The sequence below is a fragment of the Trachurus trachurus genome, assembly GCF_905171665.1.
Source record: "Trachurus trachurus genome assembly, chromosome: 22".
In the NCBI taxonomy this organism is placed as follows: domain Eukaryota; kingdom Metazoa; phylum Chordata; class Actinopteri; order Carangiformes; family Carangidae; genus Trachurus; species Trachurus trachurus.
Window position 1 is genome coordinate 11224224 of NC_139907.1, and position 21447 is coordinate 11245670.

At 43.1% G+C, this 21447-nt stretch overlaps 2 protein-coding genes across 4 annotated transcripts in view; both read left to right on the forward strand.

Moving 5' to 3' along the window:
- pcnt (pericentrin) overlaps window positions 1-14568 on the forward strand; it is a 33202-nt gene extending 18634 nt beyond the window's left edge. Inside the window, exons 33-60 of one of the 2 annotated variants that reach the window (XM_083997831.1) lie at window positions 17-198; window positions 343-505; window positions 723-965; window positions 1093-1122; window positions 1450-1682; window positions 1817-1924; window positions 2464-2484; window positions 2872-3108; window positions 3211-3384; window positions 3613-3765; window positions 4090-4269; window positions 4381-5388; window positions 6313-6483; window positions 6621-6810; window positions 6922-7277; window positions 7390-7492; window positions 7937-8109; window positions 8199-8474; window positions 8626-8783; window positions 9178-9307; window positions 9437-10228; window positions 10327-10542; window positions 10992-11219; window positions 11325-11551; window positions 11638-11717; window positions 11794-11914; window positions 12032-12159; window positions 14129-14568. In XM_083997831.1, the coding sequence (XP_083853957.1) occupies window positions 17-198; window positions 343-505; window positions 723-965; window positions 1093-1122; window positions 1450-1682; window positions 1817-1924; window positions 2464-2484; window positions 2872-3108; window positions 3211-3384; window positions 3613-3765; window positions 4090-4269; window positions 4381-5388; window positions 6313-6483; window positions 6621-6810; window positions 6922-7277; window positions 7390-7492; window positions 7937-8109; window positions 8199-8474; window positions 8626-8783; window positions 9178-9307; window positions 9437-10228; window positions 10327-10542; window positions 10992-11219; window positions 11325-11551; window positions 11638-11717; window positions 11794-11914; window positions 12032-12159; window positions 14129-14160 (6113 nt within the window). In that variant the 3' untranslated portion in view covers window positions 14161-14568. The remainder of the gene's footprint in view (window positions 1-16; window positions 199-342; window positions 506-722; window positions 966-1092; window positions 1123-1449; window positions 1683-1816; window positions 1925-2463; window positions 2485-2871; window positions 3109-3210; window positions 3385-3612; window positions 3766-4089; window positions 4270-4380; window positions 5389-6312; window positions 6484-6620; window positions 6811-6921; window positions 7278-7389; window positions 7493-7936; window positions 8110-8198; window positions 8475-8625; window positions 8784-9177; window positions 9308-9436; window positions 10229-10326; window positions 10543-10991; window positions 11220-11324; window positions 11552-11637; window positions 11718-11793; window positions 11915-12031; window positions 12160-14128) is intronic. The other variant, XM_083997832.1, reaches the window with a different exon arrangement.
- Window positions 14569-15377: 809 nt separating this feature from the next.
- On the forward strand, window positions 15378-21158 carry senp2 (SUMO specific peptidase 2). Of its 2 annotated transcripts, none has more exons than XM_083998009.1 (17): window positions 15378-15699; window positions 16362-16423; window positions 16514-16626; window positions 17090-17156; window positions 17273-17357; window positions 17478-17643; window positions 17749-17855; window positions 17982-18064; window positions 18378-18426; window positions 18518-18590; window positions 18680-18835; window positions 18940-19071; window positions 19184-19408; window positions 19609-19688; window positions 19791-19875; window positions 19965-20060; window positions 20144-21158. In XM_083998009.1, the coding sequence occupies exons 1-17, from the start codon at window positions 15521-15523 to the stop codon at window positions 20204-20206; spliced, it is 1821 nt and encodes a 606-aa protein (XP_083854135.1). In that variant the 5' UTR covers window positions 15378-15520; the 3' UTR covers window positions 20207-21158. The 2 variants fall into 2 exon arrangements, with proteins under 2 accessions (XP_083854135.1, XP_083854136.1); XM_083998010.1 differs by having other exon boundaries at window positions 18683-18835.
- Window positions 21159-21447: the final 289 nt, after the last annotated feature.

Sequence of the window (21447 nt, forward strand, 5' to 3'; positions counted from 1 at the left end):
TTTTTCTTTTTCCTAGGTATTTCCGTTGCAGACTTATCATCAGAGGACCTGGAGCTGACCCAGCGGCTCTGTGAGAGCTTGCTGGTTTCAGATGCTCAGATCAACCCTGAAGGAGAAGAAGCGGCTCTGAATGCCTGCAGCAGACTGCGACACACTGTAAACACACTACTGGAGCTGCTCAACCAGGCCAACACACAGGTAAAGGGTGTTCTGACCCACTGATGCCTCCAAATGTTTTTCAACAATGCACACAAAAGCCTCCTTTCAAATGTATTTTATTCTGTATTATAGAGATTTCATCTGTCTGGTGACTGTGGGTTTCTGCTCTTATTTTTCTTCCAGCTGGAGCAGACTCATGATGTCCACCTTTCTCTGGAGGAAAGGTTTACTCAGGGCAGAGAAGACTCCGCCCAGCTCCTTGAGCAGCACAAGCTCTTATTGGAACAGCTCGATCAAGAGGCGAAGCAGAAGAGTCAACTCCAGCTGGAGCTCCACAAGGCAGAGGGTGAGCTCTGTATCCTCATTGGCTTTGATTCACTTGACTTGTCTTATGCTGCCAAGCTGCAGTAGTTAATCCACTGGCAACGGCTTTCTCTACCACTTAACACTGTAGTTCAACACACAAATCAGCCATTGGTTACGCTAAGCACAAGAATCTAAGGCCCATTATGTCACAATTTCTCTTCTCACATCTCCTTTTTGTGTTTGCTTCATGTATTTAGGGCTTCTCGAGGGCTACATAGCTGAAAAAGTGGTGCTAGAGGAGTCTCTGCAGCAGAAGGAGACGCAAGAAGAGAGACTAGTGGAGGAGCTGGAGGACCTGAAGGTGAAGCTGCACCAGATGCAGAGCCTCAGCGGAGAGCTGGACGGCCTCCGACTGAAACATCAGGAGCTTAGCGAGGAGCACGCAATTCTCCTGCGCCAGAAGGAGCATCTCTCCGCTGGTCTGGGGGAGAGGGAGAAAGGTGAGTGGAGGAGGCGCAAACTCTTGAAAAAGCTAGTGTGTCTGTATAAAGTGTTACGCGACCTCTTTAGTGAAGTTGACCATACACTTATGTAATGTCTGTGCTCAGATGTGTCTTCTCTCCATAGGCCATTGGCTCAATTTAGATCCTGACACAGGTTTGTGGGTCAGAGTGGAGTGTGTGTGTGTGTGAGTGATAAGAGGCGTGGGAGATGAATATGCAGTATATTGCAGTGCTGTGTGAGGTTGCGGTTTGTAACACTGTCATCGCCAGTAGCTTTTAGCAAAGGCTCTTGGAGTGCTGTGGCATTTGTTATATTTTAGATGAGAGCTGAGAATGCACTGACTGTTTTTGAAGGCTTAAGTATGTTTAATGGTTGTATTTTTTATTTACTTAATATCTTTTAATCTTTTTCCTGTTTCTTCTGCATACACATTTTTTACATAAAATATAGCATTAACCTTTTTTCCCTTTTTGTTTTAAGCTCTGCTCGGAGAGACGGAGCGTTTGACCCAGGATAGGCTGGACGTACAGCGGCAGGCGGAGAAGGACCACAACTCTCTGTCTCAGCGCCTCAGAGCCCTGGAGAGAGAACTGGAAGAGCAGGAGACAAAAGGCCTGGAGACAGAGCTGCATCACAAGACTCACACTGAAGACCTCAACCAGCGTGTCCAAGCACTTGAGTATCAGCTGAAACACGACCGCCAGTTCATAGAGGTGATGTTTTACATTGAAAAGGATTGTTTTAACAACAGTTTCTAATTTTGTCTTTTTTTTAAATCCAATTCCCCTTGTGGTTGTCTCCTTAATCCTTAACCATCTTAAACATAATTCCTCCTCATACATAACAGGAGCAAGCTGTGGAGCGTGAACATGAGAGAGATGAATTCCAACAAGAGATCCGGAGGTTGGAGGTGCAGCTCAAACAGACAGCCAGTGTGGATAACAAAGGACACAGGGTGAGGCCCATTAACTTGACAGGAAGTGAACACAGACAGCTTAAGTGGTCTTAGTTTAGCAGCCACATTATTATAAATTTTTTACCTTTACTGAGCTCCATTTTTTTTGTGACCGCATTACTGCATGCATTAAGTCCAGTCAAAGCTAGTAATCCAACAGATCTACATGAAGTAATGCATGGGGTCTACAAAAGTCACAAATGGGACCTAGTCTCATTTTGAGATTGAGATGAGGTTTTTATTTTAACACAGAAATCATAAAGCATGATAATAAAATCTTCAACAGAACAGCACTGCAAAAATATTTATTTCTATTTCTAGATGTTGAAAGATACTAAAAGTGTGTAGTGTTTGCAGTGAGTCTGATTGTTGGCATGGTTGGTGTGATGAGTACCTTCATGTTTTGCCGATTTCCTGAGTTATACATAAGTGTAGTACTTACAGAGGTTGATGTGATGACTGTGTTGTTTTGGTTTGTTTTTGTAAATGAGCCTGACTCTTACTGTGTGTTTATCCCTGTGCTGAACGGATTGCTGTAGTTTGAGGACTTGGTTCTGCAGGTATGAAATCTAACTGTAGCCTTCTTCTCTTAGCTCCTCTTATTCCTGTGCATGGTGTTGATCGTATAACATAACATTATTGCAATCATCATCATCCATAGATGCATTCTACTACTTTGCCATACGTGTTTCATTCGTTCCTACTTCCATCGTCCATTTTCTAATATTAATTTGCTTCGGTTTTGTTCTTCATTCGCCTGTCATCTCCATCTCGCTTCTCTCTGGAATGGCTTGATTTCAGTGTTTGGTACTGGCTGCTGATCTGGAATGGCTCATTTAGCTACAAATCATACTGTTTTCCATCTTTCAAAAATGCTCTTTTTCTCCCCCAACTTCAAATCTGGACTTGTTATACAAAACCTTGTCCCTTTTTTGATTTCTCTGCAGGTGGAAAGTCTACAATCTATTATCAAAGACAAGTCAGAGGACCATTCCTCCTTGCTCACTGCCAATCAGCAGGCGCAACGCGATCTTGCAGAACGCAACGAGGAGATAGACAAGCTAGCCGGGAGAATCAGGGAGCTGGAGCAAGCGCTGCTCAACAGCGCCGAGCGCAATAGGTCCGTCGGTCAACTTGAACAGGAGCTTCAGAGAATGAAGTTGAGAGAACAGGAGCTCACACAAGTAAGAACAAATTAAACACTTTCAGTTGAGATGGTGTCGATGTAGATGTGCAGCTTGAATTTTTTCACAAGCCTTTTACTCATATCATTTTCCATCTGTCAGGATAAGCAGGCTCTGGAGCAGCAGCAACTGTCCAACAGGCTTCAGATCTCCGCTCTGCAGTCCAAACTGGATGAGACGAGACACTGTTACCAAGACAACGCGCGTGACCCCACTCAGGAGCTTAGGGATGCCCTGGACACTGCTCAGCAGAGCCTACTGAGCAAAGAGCAAGAGGTTTGTAAGATATTATGCAAAGCTGATGTAATGTAGCCAAGATGATTATGGCTGATGAGTGGTGGTTTTTGACCTGCATTTGTTTGCAGATGAGTATCTAGATTCATTTTGTAAAACCACCACTTGCATGAGAGATCTCTGAAAGCTCAATATTTTTAAGCTTCTACAGAAAACTGTGTTGCATTCGTAAAATTTTGTAAAAAAGTTTCAATAAATAATGTCTCACAGGCTGAGGTCCTGCTGGGTCAGCTGGAGAATGTGCAGAGAGACTTGAGCATCAAAGAAGTTGAACTGAAACACCTCACACTACAGCTGGAGCTACTGACCAATCAGAATGCAGCTCATGTGGACAAGCTCCAAGAGGAGATTGCTGCACTGAAGGTAAGAGCTACTGTTTTTGTAGCAAAGATTTGTAACACTGTGCTTCAAAGCTAATTCATTTTTGATGTTTGTACGTTTTGATAATGAACATAAAATATCAATTTAAAAAGATAGTTCAACATTTTTGGCAAATTGGAACGTTACGAGACAGAGTTGTTTTCGAGGTAAATTCATGCAAAACCGCTGATGCGTGTACCCGTCGGGGGCAGTTTTTCGGCAAGCAGTCTCTGCATTTGCCTCGAAAACAACTCTGTCTCGTAACGTTCCGTTATTATCTCATAGCGTGGTGATGATTGAAACTGGCATGTACAACTGTGCTTGCAGGAGACTGTATCAGCGCTCGCTATAGTGAGGGAGGAGAAAGAAGAACAAAGCGAGGCTGAGGAAGCAGAGGAAGAGACACTTCCTTCAGCACTACTCCAGGAGAAAAATCAGGAGATTGATCACCTCAACAATGAAGTCCAAAGGCTTGAACAGGAACTGGAGAACGCCAGGGAAAACAAGGTTAGTATGAAAACACGCAGAATACATGGAGACAGTGTGGGAATACAAATAAGTAATGAGGCAGTGATGAAAAACGATTTTCTCCGTTTCTGATCTTTCTGGGAAAAAAAGGCTTTGGAGGTTGAGCTGGAGGATCTGCGATCACAAGTGGAGCATCTTCAGTCTGAAATTACAAGAGTGCGTCAGGACAAGGAGGAAGAGGAGGAGCGTCTTCATGAGGTCATCAGCACGCTGCAGGCAGAGCTCGCCACACTGGGCCCCAACCTACACGAAGTCAGCGACTCCCAGGACGGCGACAGCATCAATCCCTCGCCCGCCCCCAGCCCCGAACCTCATCACTACACGGTGCAAGAGCAGGAGAGGAGGGGAGGGCCGAGCAGCCTGAAGCAAGAGCTCAGTCTGACTCATTCTGCATCCTCTCGTTCCCTTCGCTCGCGTCTCAAGGCCCTCCAGAGTCAGCTTGAGACAGCAGTGGCAGAGAAGGAGGGACTGGAGCGACTGCTGCTCACCCAGGAGGAAGAGTACAGGGGACATGGGGAGGAGTTTGGGAAGAGGCTGAAAGCTGAGAGGGAAAAGGCAGATGAGCTCCAAGGTCTTCTCATCCTGAAGGAAACTGAGCTGATGGAGATGAAGGAACAGGCAGAACAGGAGAAGCACCAGAGGAAACCATCTGAGGAGGAGAGAGACTGCCGGAGACTTGAAGCTGAAGGCGCGAAAGCCCACCTTAGCAGCCTTGTGACTGACCTCCAAGACAAGGAACAGGAGAGGGTGAGGGAGCTTGAGACTCTAAAAACAAAAGAGCGGGAGATGAAAACAGAACTGGGGGCTCTCAGACAAACCAGCCTCACCCTTGAGAGACAAGTCCAGGAGACGAGAGCCGAGGTGGTAGACATGGAGGAAGTGGTTGCTGCGGAAAGGGCAAAGATTAAAACGCTTGAGACGGCGAAGGAAGAGCTTTCTGCTGAAAGTGAGGGGCTGAGGAGGAGAGAGGGACAACTCCAGGATGAAATCGAAAGGCTCAGGCAGGAAGCAGCTTCAATGAGAGGCCTCATCCAGGACCTGACGGCTCAACTCAATGAAAAGGAAACCAACCACGAAGAGGCTCAAAAGGAGGTGCTGGTGAGTGTTAACATGCCCAAACTCCAAACACAGGATCATGTTACTTCCAAATTGATGATAGAAAATAAGTAAATCAAAGCTCAGATTTGACTTAAATATCTAGTAAATTAATTGCATATATTAAATGTGTATATATATATAGTAAAACAAAAAAAAAATACTGACTGTATCTTCAGTCTCTGGGTTTTTCTTCTTAAAGTCTCCCAAATAACTCAGAACCTGCTTCAACAGGCCCCTGGTTCAGACAGAAAAAATCCTGCTGACTCTTTGTTTTTGCTAGCGTGCACTGCAGCTATGTTACTTAGCATACAGCTGTGCTAGTGACTGTGGGCAAAACCACATCTGTTTATAGTTAGAGGCGTAATGACGTGTTACGGCGCTGAGATAGCAGAGTCTTGCACAGAGGAAGTGCCTTTTAAAATGAGGAAGAAGGAGGAAAATCTTTGCTAGCTCTTGTTTTCAGAGCCGGTGCACGACTGCACGTTATATTTTATTTAATCTTTATGCTCCATCTTGGCAGGATGTGGTGAGGAGAGCTTGTTTTCTTTAAAAAAAAACTAGGTTGGCTGAAATGCATTGGTTGTGCTGCTGCATGTCGAACATTGTGTGTATTGCTGCACCGCTTCTTTTGACGTGCAGTGTGTAATGGTCACGGCATGCTAAACTTGTTTGTATTAGTAGATGTGAAAGACTGGATGAGTTTTATAAAGTGGAAACACTGCGTCTACCACATATGGTGCTCATTAAAACGCTGTTACATTGCAAAGCAGTAAGAACTAAACTCTGCTCGTCGTAAGCTCAAAACTTCTTTAGAGTAAAACTGAATGTGAAGGTTACGGTGTGTGAATGCATGTATCAATCCAAGAGAGAGACCACTGTGATGCTTATATTCTGCTAATATGGATGCTTTTCCCTTTTTATCAGACTCATGCTGAGGTGACCCTGGCAAAAGCAGACGCTGCCTTGAGACAGAAGGAGACAGAGCTCATCAGACTGAGAGCAGATCATCAGGCTCTGTGGGTGGAGCTGAATGCAGTGAAACGGGGTCTGAGTACCAGCACAGAGAGGGCAGAGAAGCTACATGAGGAAGGACAGGTGAGATTATAAAACTGAGCACAGGATATCAGATGCAGTTCCTCTACCTCTGGGAGTTAGTTAGAATTAATTAAACTAGACCTGCATATTAGAAACACGATAATAACTAAATTTAAGTATCGTCTTCTGTCTATCAGACCAAAGACCGTGCCCTTGTCGACCTGGAGACTGATAACCAGCGGCTGAAGGCAGAGCTTCAAGGTTTACAGGAGGACCTGGCTCTACAGGAAGAGGAACTGGCTTATCGACAGAAAGAACTACAACAACTCCGACAGCACTGCCAACAACAGGACCCACTTCTTCATCTACTAACATACACACAGAGAGGTGAGGATGCTGTTTAAATTGTCAGGTTATGTACTCATTTTGCTTTGTCATCATATGAAAGACACTTAATAGTGACTCTCACCCATCAATTGTCACCTCTTTCTCCATCAGATATTTCTCACAGAGCCTTTGAGGACATAGTCGGTGCCTCTCGGAACGAAGCCTCTCTGAGCTCTCCGGAGGTTTTAAGGAGACTCGAATGCTCCGAGGAGGGAATCCCAGAACGGTTCCACGCCTCTGGTCTCGCCTCTCGCCTGTCTGGTCTCGGCTCTCGCCTGTCTGAGCTCAGCGCTCTGAACAGCACGGGCCTGGATCTGCTCCAGGTCAGGGCATCTCCCAGGGTTGTGATGGAGCCTCCCCACTCCAGGACCATCACACCAGATCCAGCCACACAGAGTACCCACTCCCCAGGCTCAGTGTCCATCTCCGACAACTTCTCTGTGCTCGACTCACTGGATGCTGACAAAGTATGTGGTCACACAGTTTTATGTATGATGATTTCTGTGTGTTCTGTAAGAAACTCTTGGGTTTTATCTTGGTTCACATGTGGTTGAATATTTGAAATTCCTCTGCTCTTAGGTGCACGAGTTGGACGAACTCGACCTAACAGCCCCTCCATCTCGCCTTGGCTCAACCTCCTCCTTATCCGCACCAGAATGGGCCAGTGATGGATATGGAAGCAGTGAGTATTTCAACAACAAGCCTGATACCAGACTTCACTGATGACTGTCATCTGTGAAGATTTTCATTCATCCTAATCATAGTTTATCTGGACAGGTTACATGAAGGCAACTAAATTTGTTTAAAACTAAACCTACTAAGATATGAAATGTTCCAAAGAATAGAAATAAAGTCTAGCTGCCTTTACTTCTGGATACAAGCACTAATGCTTCCTCATACCAAATTTAGCAAAAGTATCCAAAGGATAAATTTAACTCTGTTTTTTCCAACTCTATTAACGTGTTCATGGCACACAGCCTGAGACCAGTTATACCTCAAGACAATCCTTAAAGCTGGTTAGGAATATATGGTTATGATGATTAACTTTTCTTAATTCAGTTAATTTATTGTTGATAAATCACCAGACTCATCTATTCAACCCTTCTTTTCTTCTCTTGTGGTTCAGATGTGAGCTCAGAGTTGGGTGCGAGGCTCAGAGTGGAGCTGGAACAGACTGAAAGGCTGGATGCTCAGTTTATTGAGTACCTCCGCTGCAGAGGAATGAACCCGACGGCGAACACAGACAGTGCTGCAGGCAGTATGAGCTACAGTGATGATCTGTTATCACCTGAGCTTCAGGTAGGCTTCCTCTACATATAGCAATGATTCTCTTTATGTGACTGTATGCCCTAAACTATACTGAAGCTTCGTTTCCCATCTTTCTGCAGGGTCTGTTGAAAAAGGTCTATCAAGAAAGCTGCAGAATTCTCACCTTGTCCCAACGACGGACCACTTCGTCCTCCCAGGCTCATGTCTCAGAGTTTAAAGCCTTCTCATTGAGCCACACACAGCAGCATTTTGAAGATGGGTCCACCCTACTGGACCACCGGGACATATCACCCTCCGACCCCCCCATGAGCTGGCAGCAGGAGAAGAGGGCACTGCAGGAGACTGTGATTGCTCTCAGAGAGTTGCTCTGTCGAATGGCTGAGAGACATACACAAGTGAGTGTCAGTAGTTTTGAATGAAGAGGGGGAATTTTGTGGTAAATGTACATCATATTGTGGTGTTCATCTGTTTTTAATTGAAATTTTGACATTTAATTGATTTCCTATCGAATGGCCTCATCGCTGATCTTCTATCTTTCTTCCTTAGCCTGACTACAGAGGTGAAACTGACTGGCACAGAGCTCAACTACAGACTGACGGACAGTTTGAATCTCAACTAAGAGCAGAGCTGGAGGAGAGCCAGAAACAACTGAAATGTGCCCATGACACTCATCAAGACCAAAATAACAAAATACAATCTCTCAGGTATACTTATGTACTGAATAACAGCAACGTTATGTTAGACACGTGAAAAAATGAAATACAAAATGGGCAAACTGTGCACAGTCAGGTTGATCTCAGCATCGGCATGTTTGTTCTCATAATTTTCACAGTTAAGCAAGATGCTACAAACAAAGTGTTTTTTGATTGGTTTCTCTGTATTTTGAAAATGTTTGTATATTATTTTATTAATTTGCTTTAAAATACAAAATAACCTTTTTTTTAATAACACTGTTTAGGGAAGCCTGGTACCACAGTTTTTTTATGTGTAGTTTTAGGTATCAGTGGACTGAATATAAACTGGTTTCTGTCACAGTTACATGAACATGATTTCATGTAATACAGCCAATGGTGGTGAAATGTAAATTTGCTTCTCTAGGCTCGTTGTAGAAGAAGGTGAGGAGGTTTTGAGGAGGGAGCAAACTAGAGTCCAAGAGCTTCAACAACAACTGGAGCAAGAGAGAGCTCTCGGTGTCCGTAAAGAAAGAGAGGAGGAGGAAAGGAGAGAGGTAAGATAAAACCAGTCAACTAGATGAATGAGTCATGTCCAAACTATGTTTTTAAATATGAAGCTATGTGAGGAATCCAAAATGCACCTCAGCTCTCCTTTTTAAATGACCCTCCCCCTCTTTCCCCAGGCTATACAAGTATCCTCTGAGCAGCAGAGGTCAGAGTTCACGGCTCTGAGGGGTCAGGTTGAGCAGGAGAAGGTGTCCTGCAGTAACCTCAGACGTGAGCTTCAGATCGAACAGTCTCGCAGCGTGCTGCTGGAGAAGCGAGTGGACGACACTCAGAAGGAGCTAGAAAACGAACGTCAACAATCCGCCCATCAGCAAGATCTCAACCTGAAGGAAAAGACTCGTCTCGAGCGTCTCCTGACCGAGGCAGAATCTCGCGTCGGTGAGATTCACTCTAAACTTGCAGATGCTCACAGGAAGCTGGACGAGGAGAGAGAAAGATGCTCCAGACAGGTGGACGAGCTCAGCCGCAGATGTGAGGCAGACGCAGCCAGAGACAGGAAGTTTATCTCCGACATGCGCGCCCAGCTGGAACAGGAGCGAAGGCAGGGAGAGGAGCTGGCGGCTGTGACGGACAAACTGAGGGCCGAGCTGCTGCAGAACAGAAGGAAGTGGGAAGAGGAGGACCGAACGAGGAGGGAGGAGCTGCAGAGGCAGCAGGAGGCCGCCGCTCGTCATCGTATAGCTACCGAGACTTTGACGCAGCAGAAACTGGAAGCCAGCCGTGCGTTTGAGGCGGAGCGAGAGCAGTCCAAACGCCAAGGGGCCGAACTCACCGAGCTGAAGGAGAGACTCCGACTGCTGAAGGACAAAGAGAGGGAGAGGGAGGAGCAATGGGAGAAAGAGAGGAGAAAGGGGAGGCAGGAGCAGATGGAGAGGGAGAGACGACAGGAGAGGACCAATAACAAACTGGTAAGATATCATCACCAGTTTACTTCTTACACTTCTTTATTAAAGATAAGTTTGGATACATAGAAGCACACCTCCTGATGACCATTTCTGACATTTAGTGTGAGTTGGAGTTGTTGCGGCAACAAGACCAGCAGCGCATGCAGGAGCTCCAGCACACACTGGCAGAGCTGGAGAGAGAGGAGAGAGCGATGGCAGCTCACAGGCTGTCGGGACGAACCACGGGGCAGCAGCACAAGGCTCCGTCTTCACAGCATCTCCAAAGCAACTTCCAGCCTGATGGCGCTCAGGCGGGCAGCTCACAACAAAACCAGCAGGTACACAAGTGGTTGTTATTAATAACGTGATGACTTAAAGAGGAACTATACAAGTCCGGTCGCTTTTCCACTGTTTTGCTAACCCTCCTCCTGGCCATGTGCATTTGTTTACAACTAAGCCGGCGAGAAATCAATCGATAGAGCGTAGAAAACATCATATCATATACGATGTTACGACGTGTATATTTTTGTAGTTTAATCCGTCATAAACAAGAGATTGCGTTTGTGTCGCAGAGACGAGAGCGGGGACGATGTCACTAATCTTGCGAAGTTGTTTTTCAGCCAAGATACACAATAAGTGACACGCATGTGGAAGGCAGAGAGTAGGTTACAAATCCTGCATAGTTCCTCTTTAATTACATGTGATTGTGATTGTACACTTTTGGAGAGCGTCCCTTTCTGATCTTTGCCACACAATTACCGCACTCAATCTATTTTTATAACCGTAGATGCCGTCCATGTCGTCACAGCCGTCGTCATCCAGTCTGCTGGAGACGTTGCTGAAGGAGAACTCGGAGCTGACAGAGCGAGTGACATCGCTGAGTCAAGAGAGAGCCACTCTCAAACACAGACTCACCCTCCTGGAGCGGCAGCTGCGCCGCACGGAGAACGAGCTCGCCAAGATCACCACGGAAACTGAAAACAGACCCATCAATGATGTGATCAGCAACAGCAAAGTCAGTAGGAAATGCACGCACACAAACTCATTTGTTATGACTGATATGATTTTAGATTGGACCCTTGTACTAAAACAGTTCAAACCTCTGTTCGCTGGTTTACAGATGCAGCGTTTGTATGAGCGTTACCTGCGCGCTGAGAGCTTCAGGAAGGCCCTGGTGTACCAGAAGCGTTACCTGATCCTGTTGTTAGGAGGTTTCCAGGAGTGTGAGCAGGCCACGTTGTGTCTGATCGCTCACATGGGGGCACGGCCCTCACCCCCTCTCTCCGCCCAGCACAGACCGATCAGACGATTCAGGGCTGCTGTACGAGTCGTCATCGCCGTCTCAAGGTAGAGACCGGACCAGAACGTACAACTTGTACATTAACTTTGTATATGGATATATTTTTATATATTGTATTGTTTTTTTCTTACAGAATGAGGTTCCTCACCAAAAAGTGGCAGCGAGCAATTAGAAGATTATCTTTATCTGGGACTGTTAATGGGCATGCTCCAGGTCAGTTCAGTGAGCACCATTTAAATGAGTTTGTATGAGAGCGTGGACTGTTTTTTAACCTAAATGTCTCCTACAGCACCTAAAGGTGAAGTTTTAAGGCAGCAACAACCAAGATCAAACTCCGACTCGCCCCCAAACAGAGACACGGTGTCGGCTCTTGTACCACCCAGCAAATCCCCCTTCAGGTTACACAACAGGTTTGGTCGCCTCTTCAGCAGACTTGAATTGAAATATTCAAATTTAAGGCTTAATTGAGATATGTCGGTTGAAATGAAGTAATATTTCTTCCTAATGAGATCTCGTCTTTCCTTCAGGTCGTACTCCAGCACCACTCTGGCCTCTGGGCATTCGGGGGGAACGTCTCAGGACCCCGAGCGATCGCTGACAGAATATATCCATCATCTGGAGAAAGTCCAGCAGCGGCTGGTGGGCGCCAGGCAAGGTGAGAAGCAGGTTTTTAAGTGGGGTGATTTTTGAGTTGAATGCACCAAGGTGGAAGAAACAAAATCACTCTGGTGATGGTCACTCAGACATTTCAAGGTATCCTCACACAACTACTTCGGGTTTGAGCACCTAGATAATTAAAGTGTTATTTGTAGTCACAGGGAACTGGGTGTATATTTTTCTCTTTTGGACACATGGTCTTTTCCTGGTCACTCAAATTCCTAGAAGTTCAGTACAAGCCAGTTCAAGAATCTCTAAGAAAAGTTATGTTGTTGTTTTGGGGCAGCCTAACATTTCCTGGGAACATGTTATCAAATCCCACGAAACCTCTGTGCTCTATCATCTCCCAACCTAGTAAGCGAGACTCATTTAGCCGTGCCCCCTAAAGAGGAAAGGAGGATACAGTCAGCCTGTTCCCCTGGTATGATTGGTTACCGGCAGCGCTGGCTGCAGGACAACGGGACGTGGCTGTACCTGAGCTGCTTGTCGCCACTTTACCTGTATGGTCCAGGTGAGTGTGAGTGTAACATGCTCACTCCACCAAATGATAAAGCAGCACAATGCTCCTTTTCCAAATGGATACTGACTTGTCAGCAGTGCACTAGACTTTACACTGGTGTTTTTTTTTGTTTGTTTGTTTCCTTGATAGGGAAGTCTTACCTAGAAATCCATTTCTGTGGTATTTTTACATTGTGGTTTGGACAACTGTGATTTGAGTAAGCTGTCGAGCAACATTGTATTCAGAAGCTGTGCGGTTTGAAATTTGAGCCTTAGACAAACGAAATGAACAATGCACAAAGGATAATGATAACTTTTAGGTTTCATGCTAGCTGTTTGGTGGGTGATCAAATGTCAGAGTTTTCTGTTTGCACATGAACCTGCCAAACACAAAGTCCCACTGTGTCAAAAATCACTTAGTTTATTATATTGTATAGTTTTTGTGCACTTTATTTACCCTAAAGCCTAAACCATTGTAATTTAGTGTCCATTTATGAAAGTCTGGCTTTTTTATTACAGTGTCCTCAAAATGTTCAACAACATAAAAATAGCATGTAGGCTCCACTATACAACTAATGACTGTTTATCTCTAAAAACTAAACCAGCTGTATGTGTGACTTTTTTATGTGAAGGCTGATCCACTTATGTGATGTAGAAATATGTTAAATGGGAAACCTGTAAGCATAAGAAACCAGTTTTTACTCATCTCCCTACGTATTTCAAGTTTGTTTCACTACACTGACATGAACTTGAAACCAGTGGTTTTCTTGAATGTAATTACTATCACGCCAACTGTTTATCCTCATAAAATGGTTGGCACCACTGTGAAGTAGATAATGCATGATTATGCATAATTCATAATAAATGGTCTGAAACAGAAACACCAGTGTTGTATATAATGAGCTGTGCCTGGTGTGGCTTGTTTAAGCATCAGGCAGTAAGAAAAACCTGCAGGACATTTATCCTCAAAGGCTGGAGTGTGACAGCCATGCTGACGGTGGATTGTTCTCATCTGTTTTCATTGCAACTGCGTTTTTGCATGCTGTTTGACAGGACTGAGTGTTTCATCTAAAGATAATACAGGAGCTTTCACTTAGATGCCTTTGCACTAGTCACTGATGTGTTAAAATACTTGGAGTGTTCAGGATTTTGGCAGCAGATCCGTAGGGATAGATTACATAAACATGATATAAATATTCATGTTTTCTTCATGAGTGTGGTTGAGGTGTTTTTGCACTGGTAAAAAATGTGATTACACAACTTTGCTTGTACTTAAATGAGTGTTTTTTTTTATTTCACAGCATATTTATTTCCTAAAAAAAAATGTCAGCATGTGTACAGTTCTTAGTAAACATCGTTGGATTATAAGTCAAACCATCCATAGTACTTTGTGTTTAACTGTACAATACCTTGTAAGTTACTAAAATCTTGAGATAAAGGTTATTATTTTTCTTTGTGTGTCTTCTCAGGCTCTTCTGCTCTCCAGCCCGACCCAAAGTAGTCCGTCCACTAGAAGAATGAATGTCTCCTGTCTGCATATCATTGCAAATCTGCTCATGCCTTACGATGATGTAGAAATGTGTAGAAAGGGATATCAGATGTGTTGAATTTTTTGATGACATTACATTTTTTTTTTTTACGAGTACCTAAATTATTTTTTAAGATTTTCTAATGTAATTTTTCTATTCTGTGTACCTCTGTATTTTGAAGGTCACTATTGAACAGTTGCAAGAACAAATGTTTTTGATTATTTTAAGTAGTCTTCGTCCTTTTTCTAATATTTTATACCATTTTGTTGCTATGTAAATATGTCTCATGTTCATGTGTCAAAATCTGCACTGGTTTTATACAGCAAATCCATGATCAACATAGCTTATGAATATAATATTGCATAAAGGTGAACCATATGTTTTTGTATTATCTATGTTTCTACCACAAAGTTAATAAATATTTTAAATGTGTGATAACAAACCAAACAGGCTCTGGACTGATGTTTTTTGCACACAAAGTTTCTAAAGAAATAATCTCTATTTGATGTTTCATTGCAATGTGCCTTTTTATTAATTAATAACCGGTGGATGATGAATGATTTAAACGTTAATTGAAATGACAGGAACACAGCAAACTAACAATAAACCAGGTAGAGATTACTATCAATGACATGATTTACAGATCATGAGAGGAAGATAAATCAGATGATAGCTCATTGTATTGTTAAAATACTGATCATCCCAATTATGCTAACTTTTGATCTATACTGAGAAATTTTGCAGAATGATTTGAATCAGGTTTCTTGTAGCTCTGATTTTAAGCAATAATAATCATGTTAAGGCATGTGTAAACTGTGAAAACAAATACTGATTTAATTTGAAGTTTTATTAACTCCTTCAACACTGCCTCAGTATTTCCGTGTTTGAGTTCCAGTGGTGTTTATCATTTGTTACGTAACACGCACTGATATATCTGAGCAGCTCGGCAGCAGCCAGCCTCTCTGACCTGCTACTGATGCTCTCTACGCCTTCTCCGTCAGGGGTTCGTTCGTTCGATAACCCCGCAAAAACCCGCCAGTGAGCGGTGTTTAACGTCTCGTTTCCAGTCACATGGACCATAGAACTCCGCCCCGCGCGGCGTTCTCTGACGACGTACAAAACGTTCGCCCTGCGTGAAACAACAACACGGAGTGACGCACATCCTTCGCGTTTGTCATTTCAGCACAGACAGACAGCACGGTGATGCTAACGCTAAGCTAACGTGGCGGCGGGTGGTCTATGTCGTAGATCGTTGTTTGACTTCTTACCGGCGGTAAAACAGTCCTGGCCCGCGTAGAAGACATCGCTACAATTCTCTTGTATTTGTCTGGGATGTATGGATGGATAGTTGACGGAATCTCGTCGCTGTTTGAGCCCATTACGGGGCAAAATCCCACAGAGTGGCCCGGGAAAGGTAACGTTAGCCAGGAGGGACCCACGCGACCTGGCGTTGAAGCGGGAGCACAGCGGCAGGAGAGTCACGGCAGACCGGCTAAACGGAACTACCAGAGGTCGGTTGTTCAGCTTAAAGGCTATTATTAGACCTCCGTGTATTATCAGTGGTGTTGTGCGTCCTATTTATCACCTGGTTTGGCTACTTCTGAGTCAACGGTTATTGTAACGTTATCTGTAGCCTAATTATCATAACAAACTGATGAACTAACTAGCAAAGCAGCAACTAGCAACATACAAAGTTATTCTATTGTATTTGGTAATTGCTGTCTGTCGTTCATTTCCTGTGATATTATTTCCTGTGATATATGGCTTGCAGTTTTGTTGTGATGGGCAACAAAACTGTTGTTGTAATTGGCATATTTGACCTTAATAAGAAATATATATATTAAATAGGCTAATTGACTATTTGAAAAATCAAACATTAAATTTATGTTACAATAACCCCATTTATAATTTCCTTGTCTATTAGAAAAGTCGTTGTCACAACAATAATGATACGTCCATCTATACATAAGTTAGCTTTTGGTATACATCAATCAATGTATACCAAAAGCTGACTTACTGATATATATACTATAATGCAGTAGTTACATCATCCAGTATGACCCTACAATTGAATGAACACTTCAATGAAGACTGAGCACAATAACTGTTACATAATAATATTGAGATACCGTATAGACAGTGTCACCCATCCCAAGTGTTTTTTCTGTTGCAGTGTTGATGTTGCGGACGGTGTTCACCAGAGTGATCCAGTAGAGGTGAAGAGACGCAGACGAGGTTTGTTAATAAAGATGATATGTTTTGATATTTATAAGTATAATCAAATGAATGAATATGGTTGTTGATTTGTTGTGTCCTGTATTTTAGATGTAGTCATCAGCTTTGTGAAGAAGACTGTGGCTGGGGTAGCAGATCTGCTCCGGCTGCGTAACCCACTGACAACCAGGCACGAGAAGCCAAGACAGTATCAAGAGACACAGGTTTGTGCTCAAACTACTACTACTACGACTCGAGATGTGAGATTTAATAATGGGGAAACTATCATTGTTGGAGGAATTATTCAGATCCTTTAACTGTTATTCACACTGCCAGACATTCAATCCAAACAGATGCACAAGTTGTCAGTCTTCCAGGTTATAGCTCCCTAGAAGAGGTTAAATCCAGATCTAGACTTCTAGCTTTATAGATTTTATAGATATCTAGGGTTCAGGTCAGATTTGTTTCTCCCTCCTTTGTATAAACTGTACTGAATAGAGGAACATTACATGCAAACACAGACAAACATCCACCGATTCACCTTAGTAATTTGCTTATACAAAAGCAAACCTACAAAAACACATGGATACACTGTAGCTCATTTGTTTTCAGCAACCAACCAAGTTTTGATGGCGGGACTTTAAGATGCTAGTGGAGTAATGTCCTTGTATATTCTCTCTGATTCAGCCTGTCACTCTGATGGGGATAGATGAGCTCCACACCTCATGGTTGAACAGTACTGAGAGGAGAATGGGTAAGTGGGGCAGCTATTACTGCAGGAAAATACTAAATTTGTCTCATCCACATCCTTTCCTGTGTTCTCCTCATAATCCCTATCGACATTTGACTGAACTTGTCTTTATTCCACAGATAAACCAGTGAGTGGAGTAAACGAGAGGAGTGGCAAGAATCCCTTTCAAGGCTCCTCCTCGCCTCCTTTAATGAGGAAATACAGGTAGTCGATCCAGAGACCGTCTTAAGTCGCACTCTACACTACTTTTTCACAGATTTTTCGAAAAAGTGTCACTGTTTGTGGATGCTCCCTCGCTAATATACATAATCTTTTTAAATCCAGTGGGACAGCGCTCTCTGCAGGTCTCCCAGACAGGGAGAGAAGAGGCTCCCTTCAGCTGCTGCCCTCCAGATCCAATCTGAGGATAGGAGCGGCAAACCCTGACCCAGCAGCCTGCAATGGCTTTGGACACAGCCGCTGCTACAAGCCCAGTCTCACTGTGGAAGAGGTACAATACTATTTTGAATTACACCAAGAGAATTGCCACAATAATAAAACTTCTAGACTGAGCCATTTGTCCTTGTGAGCAATATGTTTGTTGTCGTGCCTCTAGGCCATAAAGCAGAATAATAAGGAGCACTACAGGCGCTTGCTGGAGATGGTGACAGAAAAATACAACAAAAGTCAACCACTACCTTTCAACCAAACAAAACCACAAGAGTGAGTATAACAAGAAGTGATTTTCACGTGGAGTGTTTTTTTTTTTTTTTAACTTTACACCAAGATCCACTCGACAGTAAACAAGCTGATTCATCCTTGCTGACCCTTTTCTCCTTTTGCTCCTAGTGAGTCACTGTCGAAGGTTGATTACAAACCTACTGCTTCAGGGAAAACCTTTGAACCAATCCCCAGGAAGACCACATACACAGGTAAGACACGGTTATGAACCGATGATTTTCAATTATTGTCACATTATCCTGCCCATGTGATTTAGTCCAAAAATCCTGAGATGATTTATTTACTTTTAATTTCTAAAAATCAATTGATAACTGGCATTTAATTTCCTGTTGGTCAGCTAGTTGTTAGACTTGTTAAGAGCATTATTTTAAATAGATGTGAATCGTTCCTTGAATATAAAAATCCCGCTCTGCATTCAGAGTACCATATGTACCTATTAGTAAACATGTTGTGAAATGCAGTGAAATCTGTCCTGTTGATCTGACATTTGTGTCTGTTGCACAGCTGCCCCAAGCATGTTTACATGGAGAAATGCATCTGCAACCAAGGACAGGTAAGTGTTGTGGAAGTGTGTGTGTTGTGTGTTATGTGTTGTGTGTTTTGATGAATTTTATGCCTCTAACCCCTGTCTGATTCATTTCCAGGTGGGGTAGCTTATCTTTCGGCAAGTCAGTCAATGGCAGCTTTGAGGACTCTCAGCCTGTTAGAGATGCAAAGGTAGCCATTTCTCTTGCATTCATTTAGTGTTAATAATTTTTTGTGGGAACACACATATAAGTTTCTGTGTGTCTGTGTGTGTTTGTCAGCAGAAACAGGCGGCAGAGTTGGACCTCTCGACAGAAGTAGCGACGCGCCTCAATCTAGTGGACAGAGAGACTCCTGCTGCCAGCCTGCCTGACACACACTCTGCCCACACAGCACATACAAGGCACAGCGATGAGGACATACCCAGGCTGACCAAGGTGAGATGAAATGTTCCAGAGTTTGGTGTGTGTGGTCTCACTGCGTCGAAGACAGCATGGGTACAGGTTGTTTACAGCACTGTGTCTACTGTCTGTCTGTGTAGGAAATGTCAGCAGAGGTGAGTGGTGCTCTGGCTCAGAGTGATCCCAACCTCGTTCTAAGTGCAGCTTTCAAACTCCGCATCACACAGAGAGACCTGGCCACGCTGCAGGAAGGAGGATGGCTCAACGATGAGGTAAGGTCTAGTATGAGTCTTAAATTAATTTGAATTAGTCCATATTACAAATAGCTTGAACTCACTAATGTCTGTTGTAAAACTTTGTGCCTTTTCCGTTTCCCCTGTGAAGGTGATAAACTTCTACCTGTCCCTTCTCATGGAGCGGTGTTCTGACAAAGCGACAGCGTTGAAGGTCTACTCGTTCAGCACCTTCTTCTATCCCAAGCTGCGGGGTGGAAGCAGCGGGCAGGCTGGAGGACACGCTGCCGTGAAGCGCTGGACCAAGGCCGTCGATCTCTTCCTCTATGACCTTATTCTCGTCCCTCTGCATCTGGGTGTTCACTGGGCGATGGCTGTGAGTCAGGATCATCATCTTTAAAAAAAAAAAAAATGTATTCACTTAAACTGCTAAATCTTGAGAAAGAGTACTTATTAAGATTTTAGAGAGCATTTGTCAAGAATGGGGAAAATATGAATTGGTCACTTAAATATTCTAAGCATTTATATAGCTGTTCAATTTATCAGCGTTTACAAGTGTCTCCTGTCTCCTTCCAGGTGATTGATTTTAAATCGAGGACAGTGAAGTCATATGACTCAATGGGCCAGAGGCATGATGACATCTGTACTCAATTACTGTGAGTAATTTTGTAACCTGGCAATCTTAAACACTTTGTCCATATATCCCACTTTTTTTTTATTATTTAATAATTGATGGCCTTATCGTGCTCATTTTCCAGCCTCTACCTGAAAGAGGAACACAAAGCGAAGAAAGGCAGAGAGTTCGACAGTACCAAATGGACTATTGGAAGCTTGAGGGCAACTGTAAGTGAAACTGGGATGAAAGATGTGACACTTTGTGAAACATTTTGTCATTCACTATAAGACTAAGACATTTTTTATTGTGCTTGTAGGAGATTCCCCAGCAAAAGAATGGCAGTGACTGTGGTGTTTTTGCCTGTAAATACGCTGACTATATCGCAAAAGGAATGCCTCTCACATTCAAACAGGTACATACTGTATATTTATATGATGTAGTGACATTTTTTGTTTTTGTTTTTTACATTTACATTTCATGTCTCTTTCTCTACAGTGCCACATGCCCATCTTCAGAAAACTAATGATTTGGGAAATCCTCAATCAGAAGCTGCTATAAAGGTTGCAACAATCTCCTGTCCATTAACCGCCTAACAACAGAGACTTTCTCAGTGGTTGCAACATCTGTGCACAGTAACTACATGATGAAGAAGAAAAAAATGGGAGAAAGAAATGGGCCAAAGGATTGGACTCAGATCTAACCCAGTCTAACTGTTCAGGTCTGGAGAAAAAAAACACTAGTCTTAAGAATTAATTATGTTCCTTTTCTTATCAGGGACATATTGATGTTTTGTATTCTCTGAGTTGTAATTGGAGACATTATTAGGGTGTAAAAAGTGTATCTCTTCTACGAGCTTTGGCACTACTGACTGAATGGCTTTTTTATTGACCTTAGATTGTTCTGTTTTACTGTTTTGAAGTATTGCCTGAAGTGCCTTCAGCCCCCTTACACTGAGCTCAACACAGAGCTTGCTTTTGTTTTTCTGGTTTCCTTTTTTTTTTCCAACTCCCAAGTTGGTTCATGGAAGCTGGAATCAAAATTCATTATTTAAAAAGTCTAGTCAGTGACATTTAGGTGTAATTTGGCTGTTCTTCCAATTATGTTTAACAAAGTGGATGCCAACTACATTTAGTCCGTCTGACATGAAGACTATGAACATTAAAATACCTCCTCCCTTTCATACAAAAGATGCATGGTTGAGTGCTTGTAATATAAATTTTGCTATTATTTATGATGTGATTGAATGAGAAAGTACTTTTGGAGTGTGTATGGTTTGTTCTTCCTCCATGAGTGGAGTGTTAATAGTTGTTTGCCCATACATCATTAAGCAATGTTAGGTCTGTGAATTCTTTCCATGAGCATAATGCAAGAGGCTACTTAGGGCTGTTACATTGACTTACAGTGTAGTGCATACTGCATAGCAAACTACTGTACAGACATGCATGTTTGAGTTCATGCTTTGATAATGTGATATTTTCCCTCCTGTAATAAAGTATTTCTTTTTCACTGGTGTTTGGTATTTTAATGACTCCTGAGCATTGAGTGATTTCAAAAGAGCAAGTTGTTCTGAGTATTTGCTTCATGTGTTGTGATGTTACATAATTATACATGAATATTTCATAGTGTGGTAAATGTGCAGGTCACAACTTCTCCAAGAGAGTGTTTTGGCGTTGTTGGATTGTGTATTTAATGGGTTTGATGAGGGACAGGGGACCAGTACCGTCAATATAGATTAAAAATGTCTCTGGTACTTCACCTCCAATGTGTTTGCAGAGCAGCTTGCGTCTCTGCAGATCTCA

Bases quoted from the DNA above. Each gene is read 5' to 3' on its own strand.
- senp2 (XM_083998009.1), top strand. From the start codon at position 15,521: ATGTATGGATGGATAGTTGACGGAATCTCGTCGCTGTTTGAGCCCATT. The intron at 16,424-16,513 runs GTTTGTTAATAA...CCTGTATTTTAG, and splicing joins GGTGAAGAGACGCAGACGAG to ATGTAGTCATCAGCTTTGTG. The intron at 17,856-17,981 runs GTGAGTATAACA...TTTTGCTCCTAG, and splicing joins AACCAAACAAAACCACAAGA to TGAGTCACTGTCGAAGGTTG.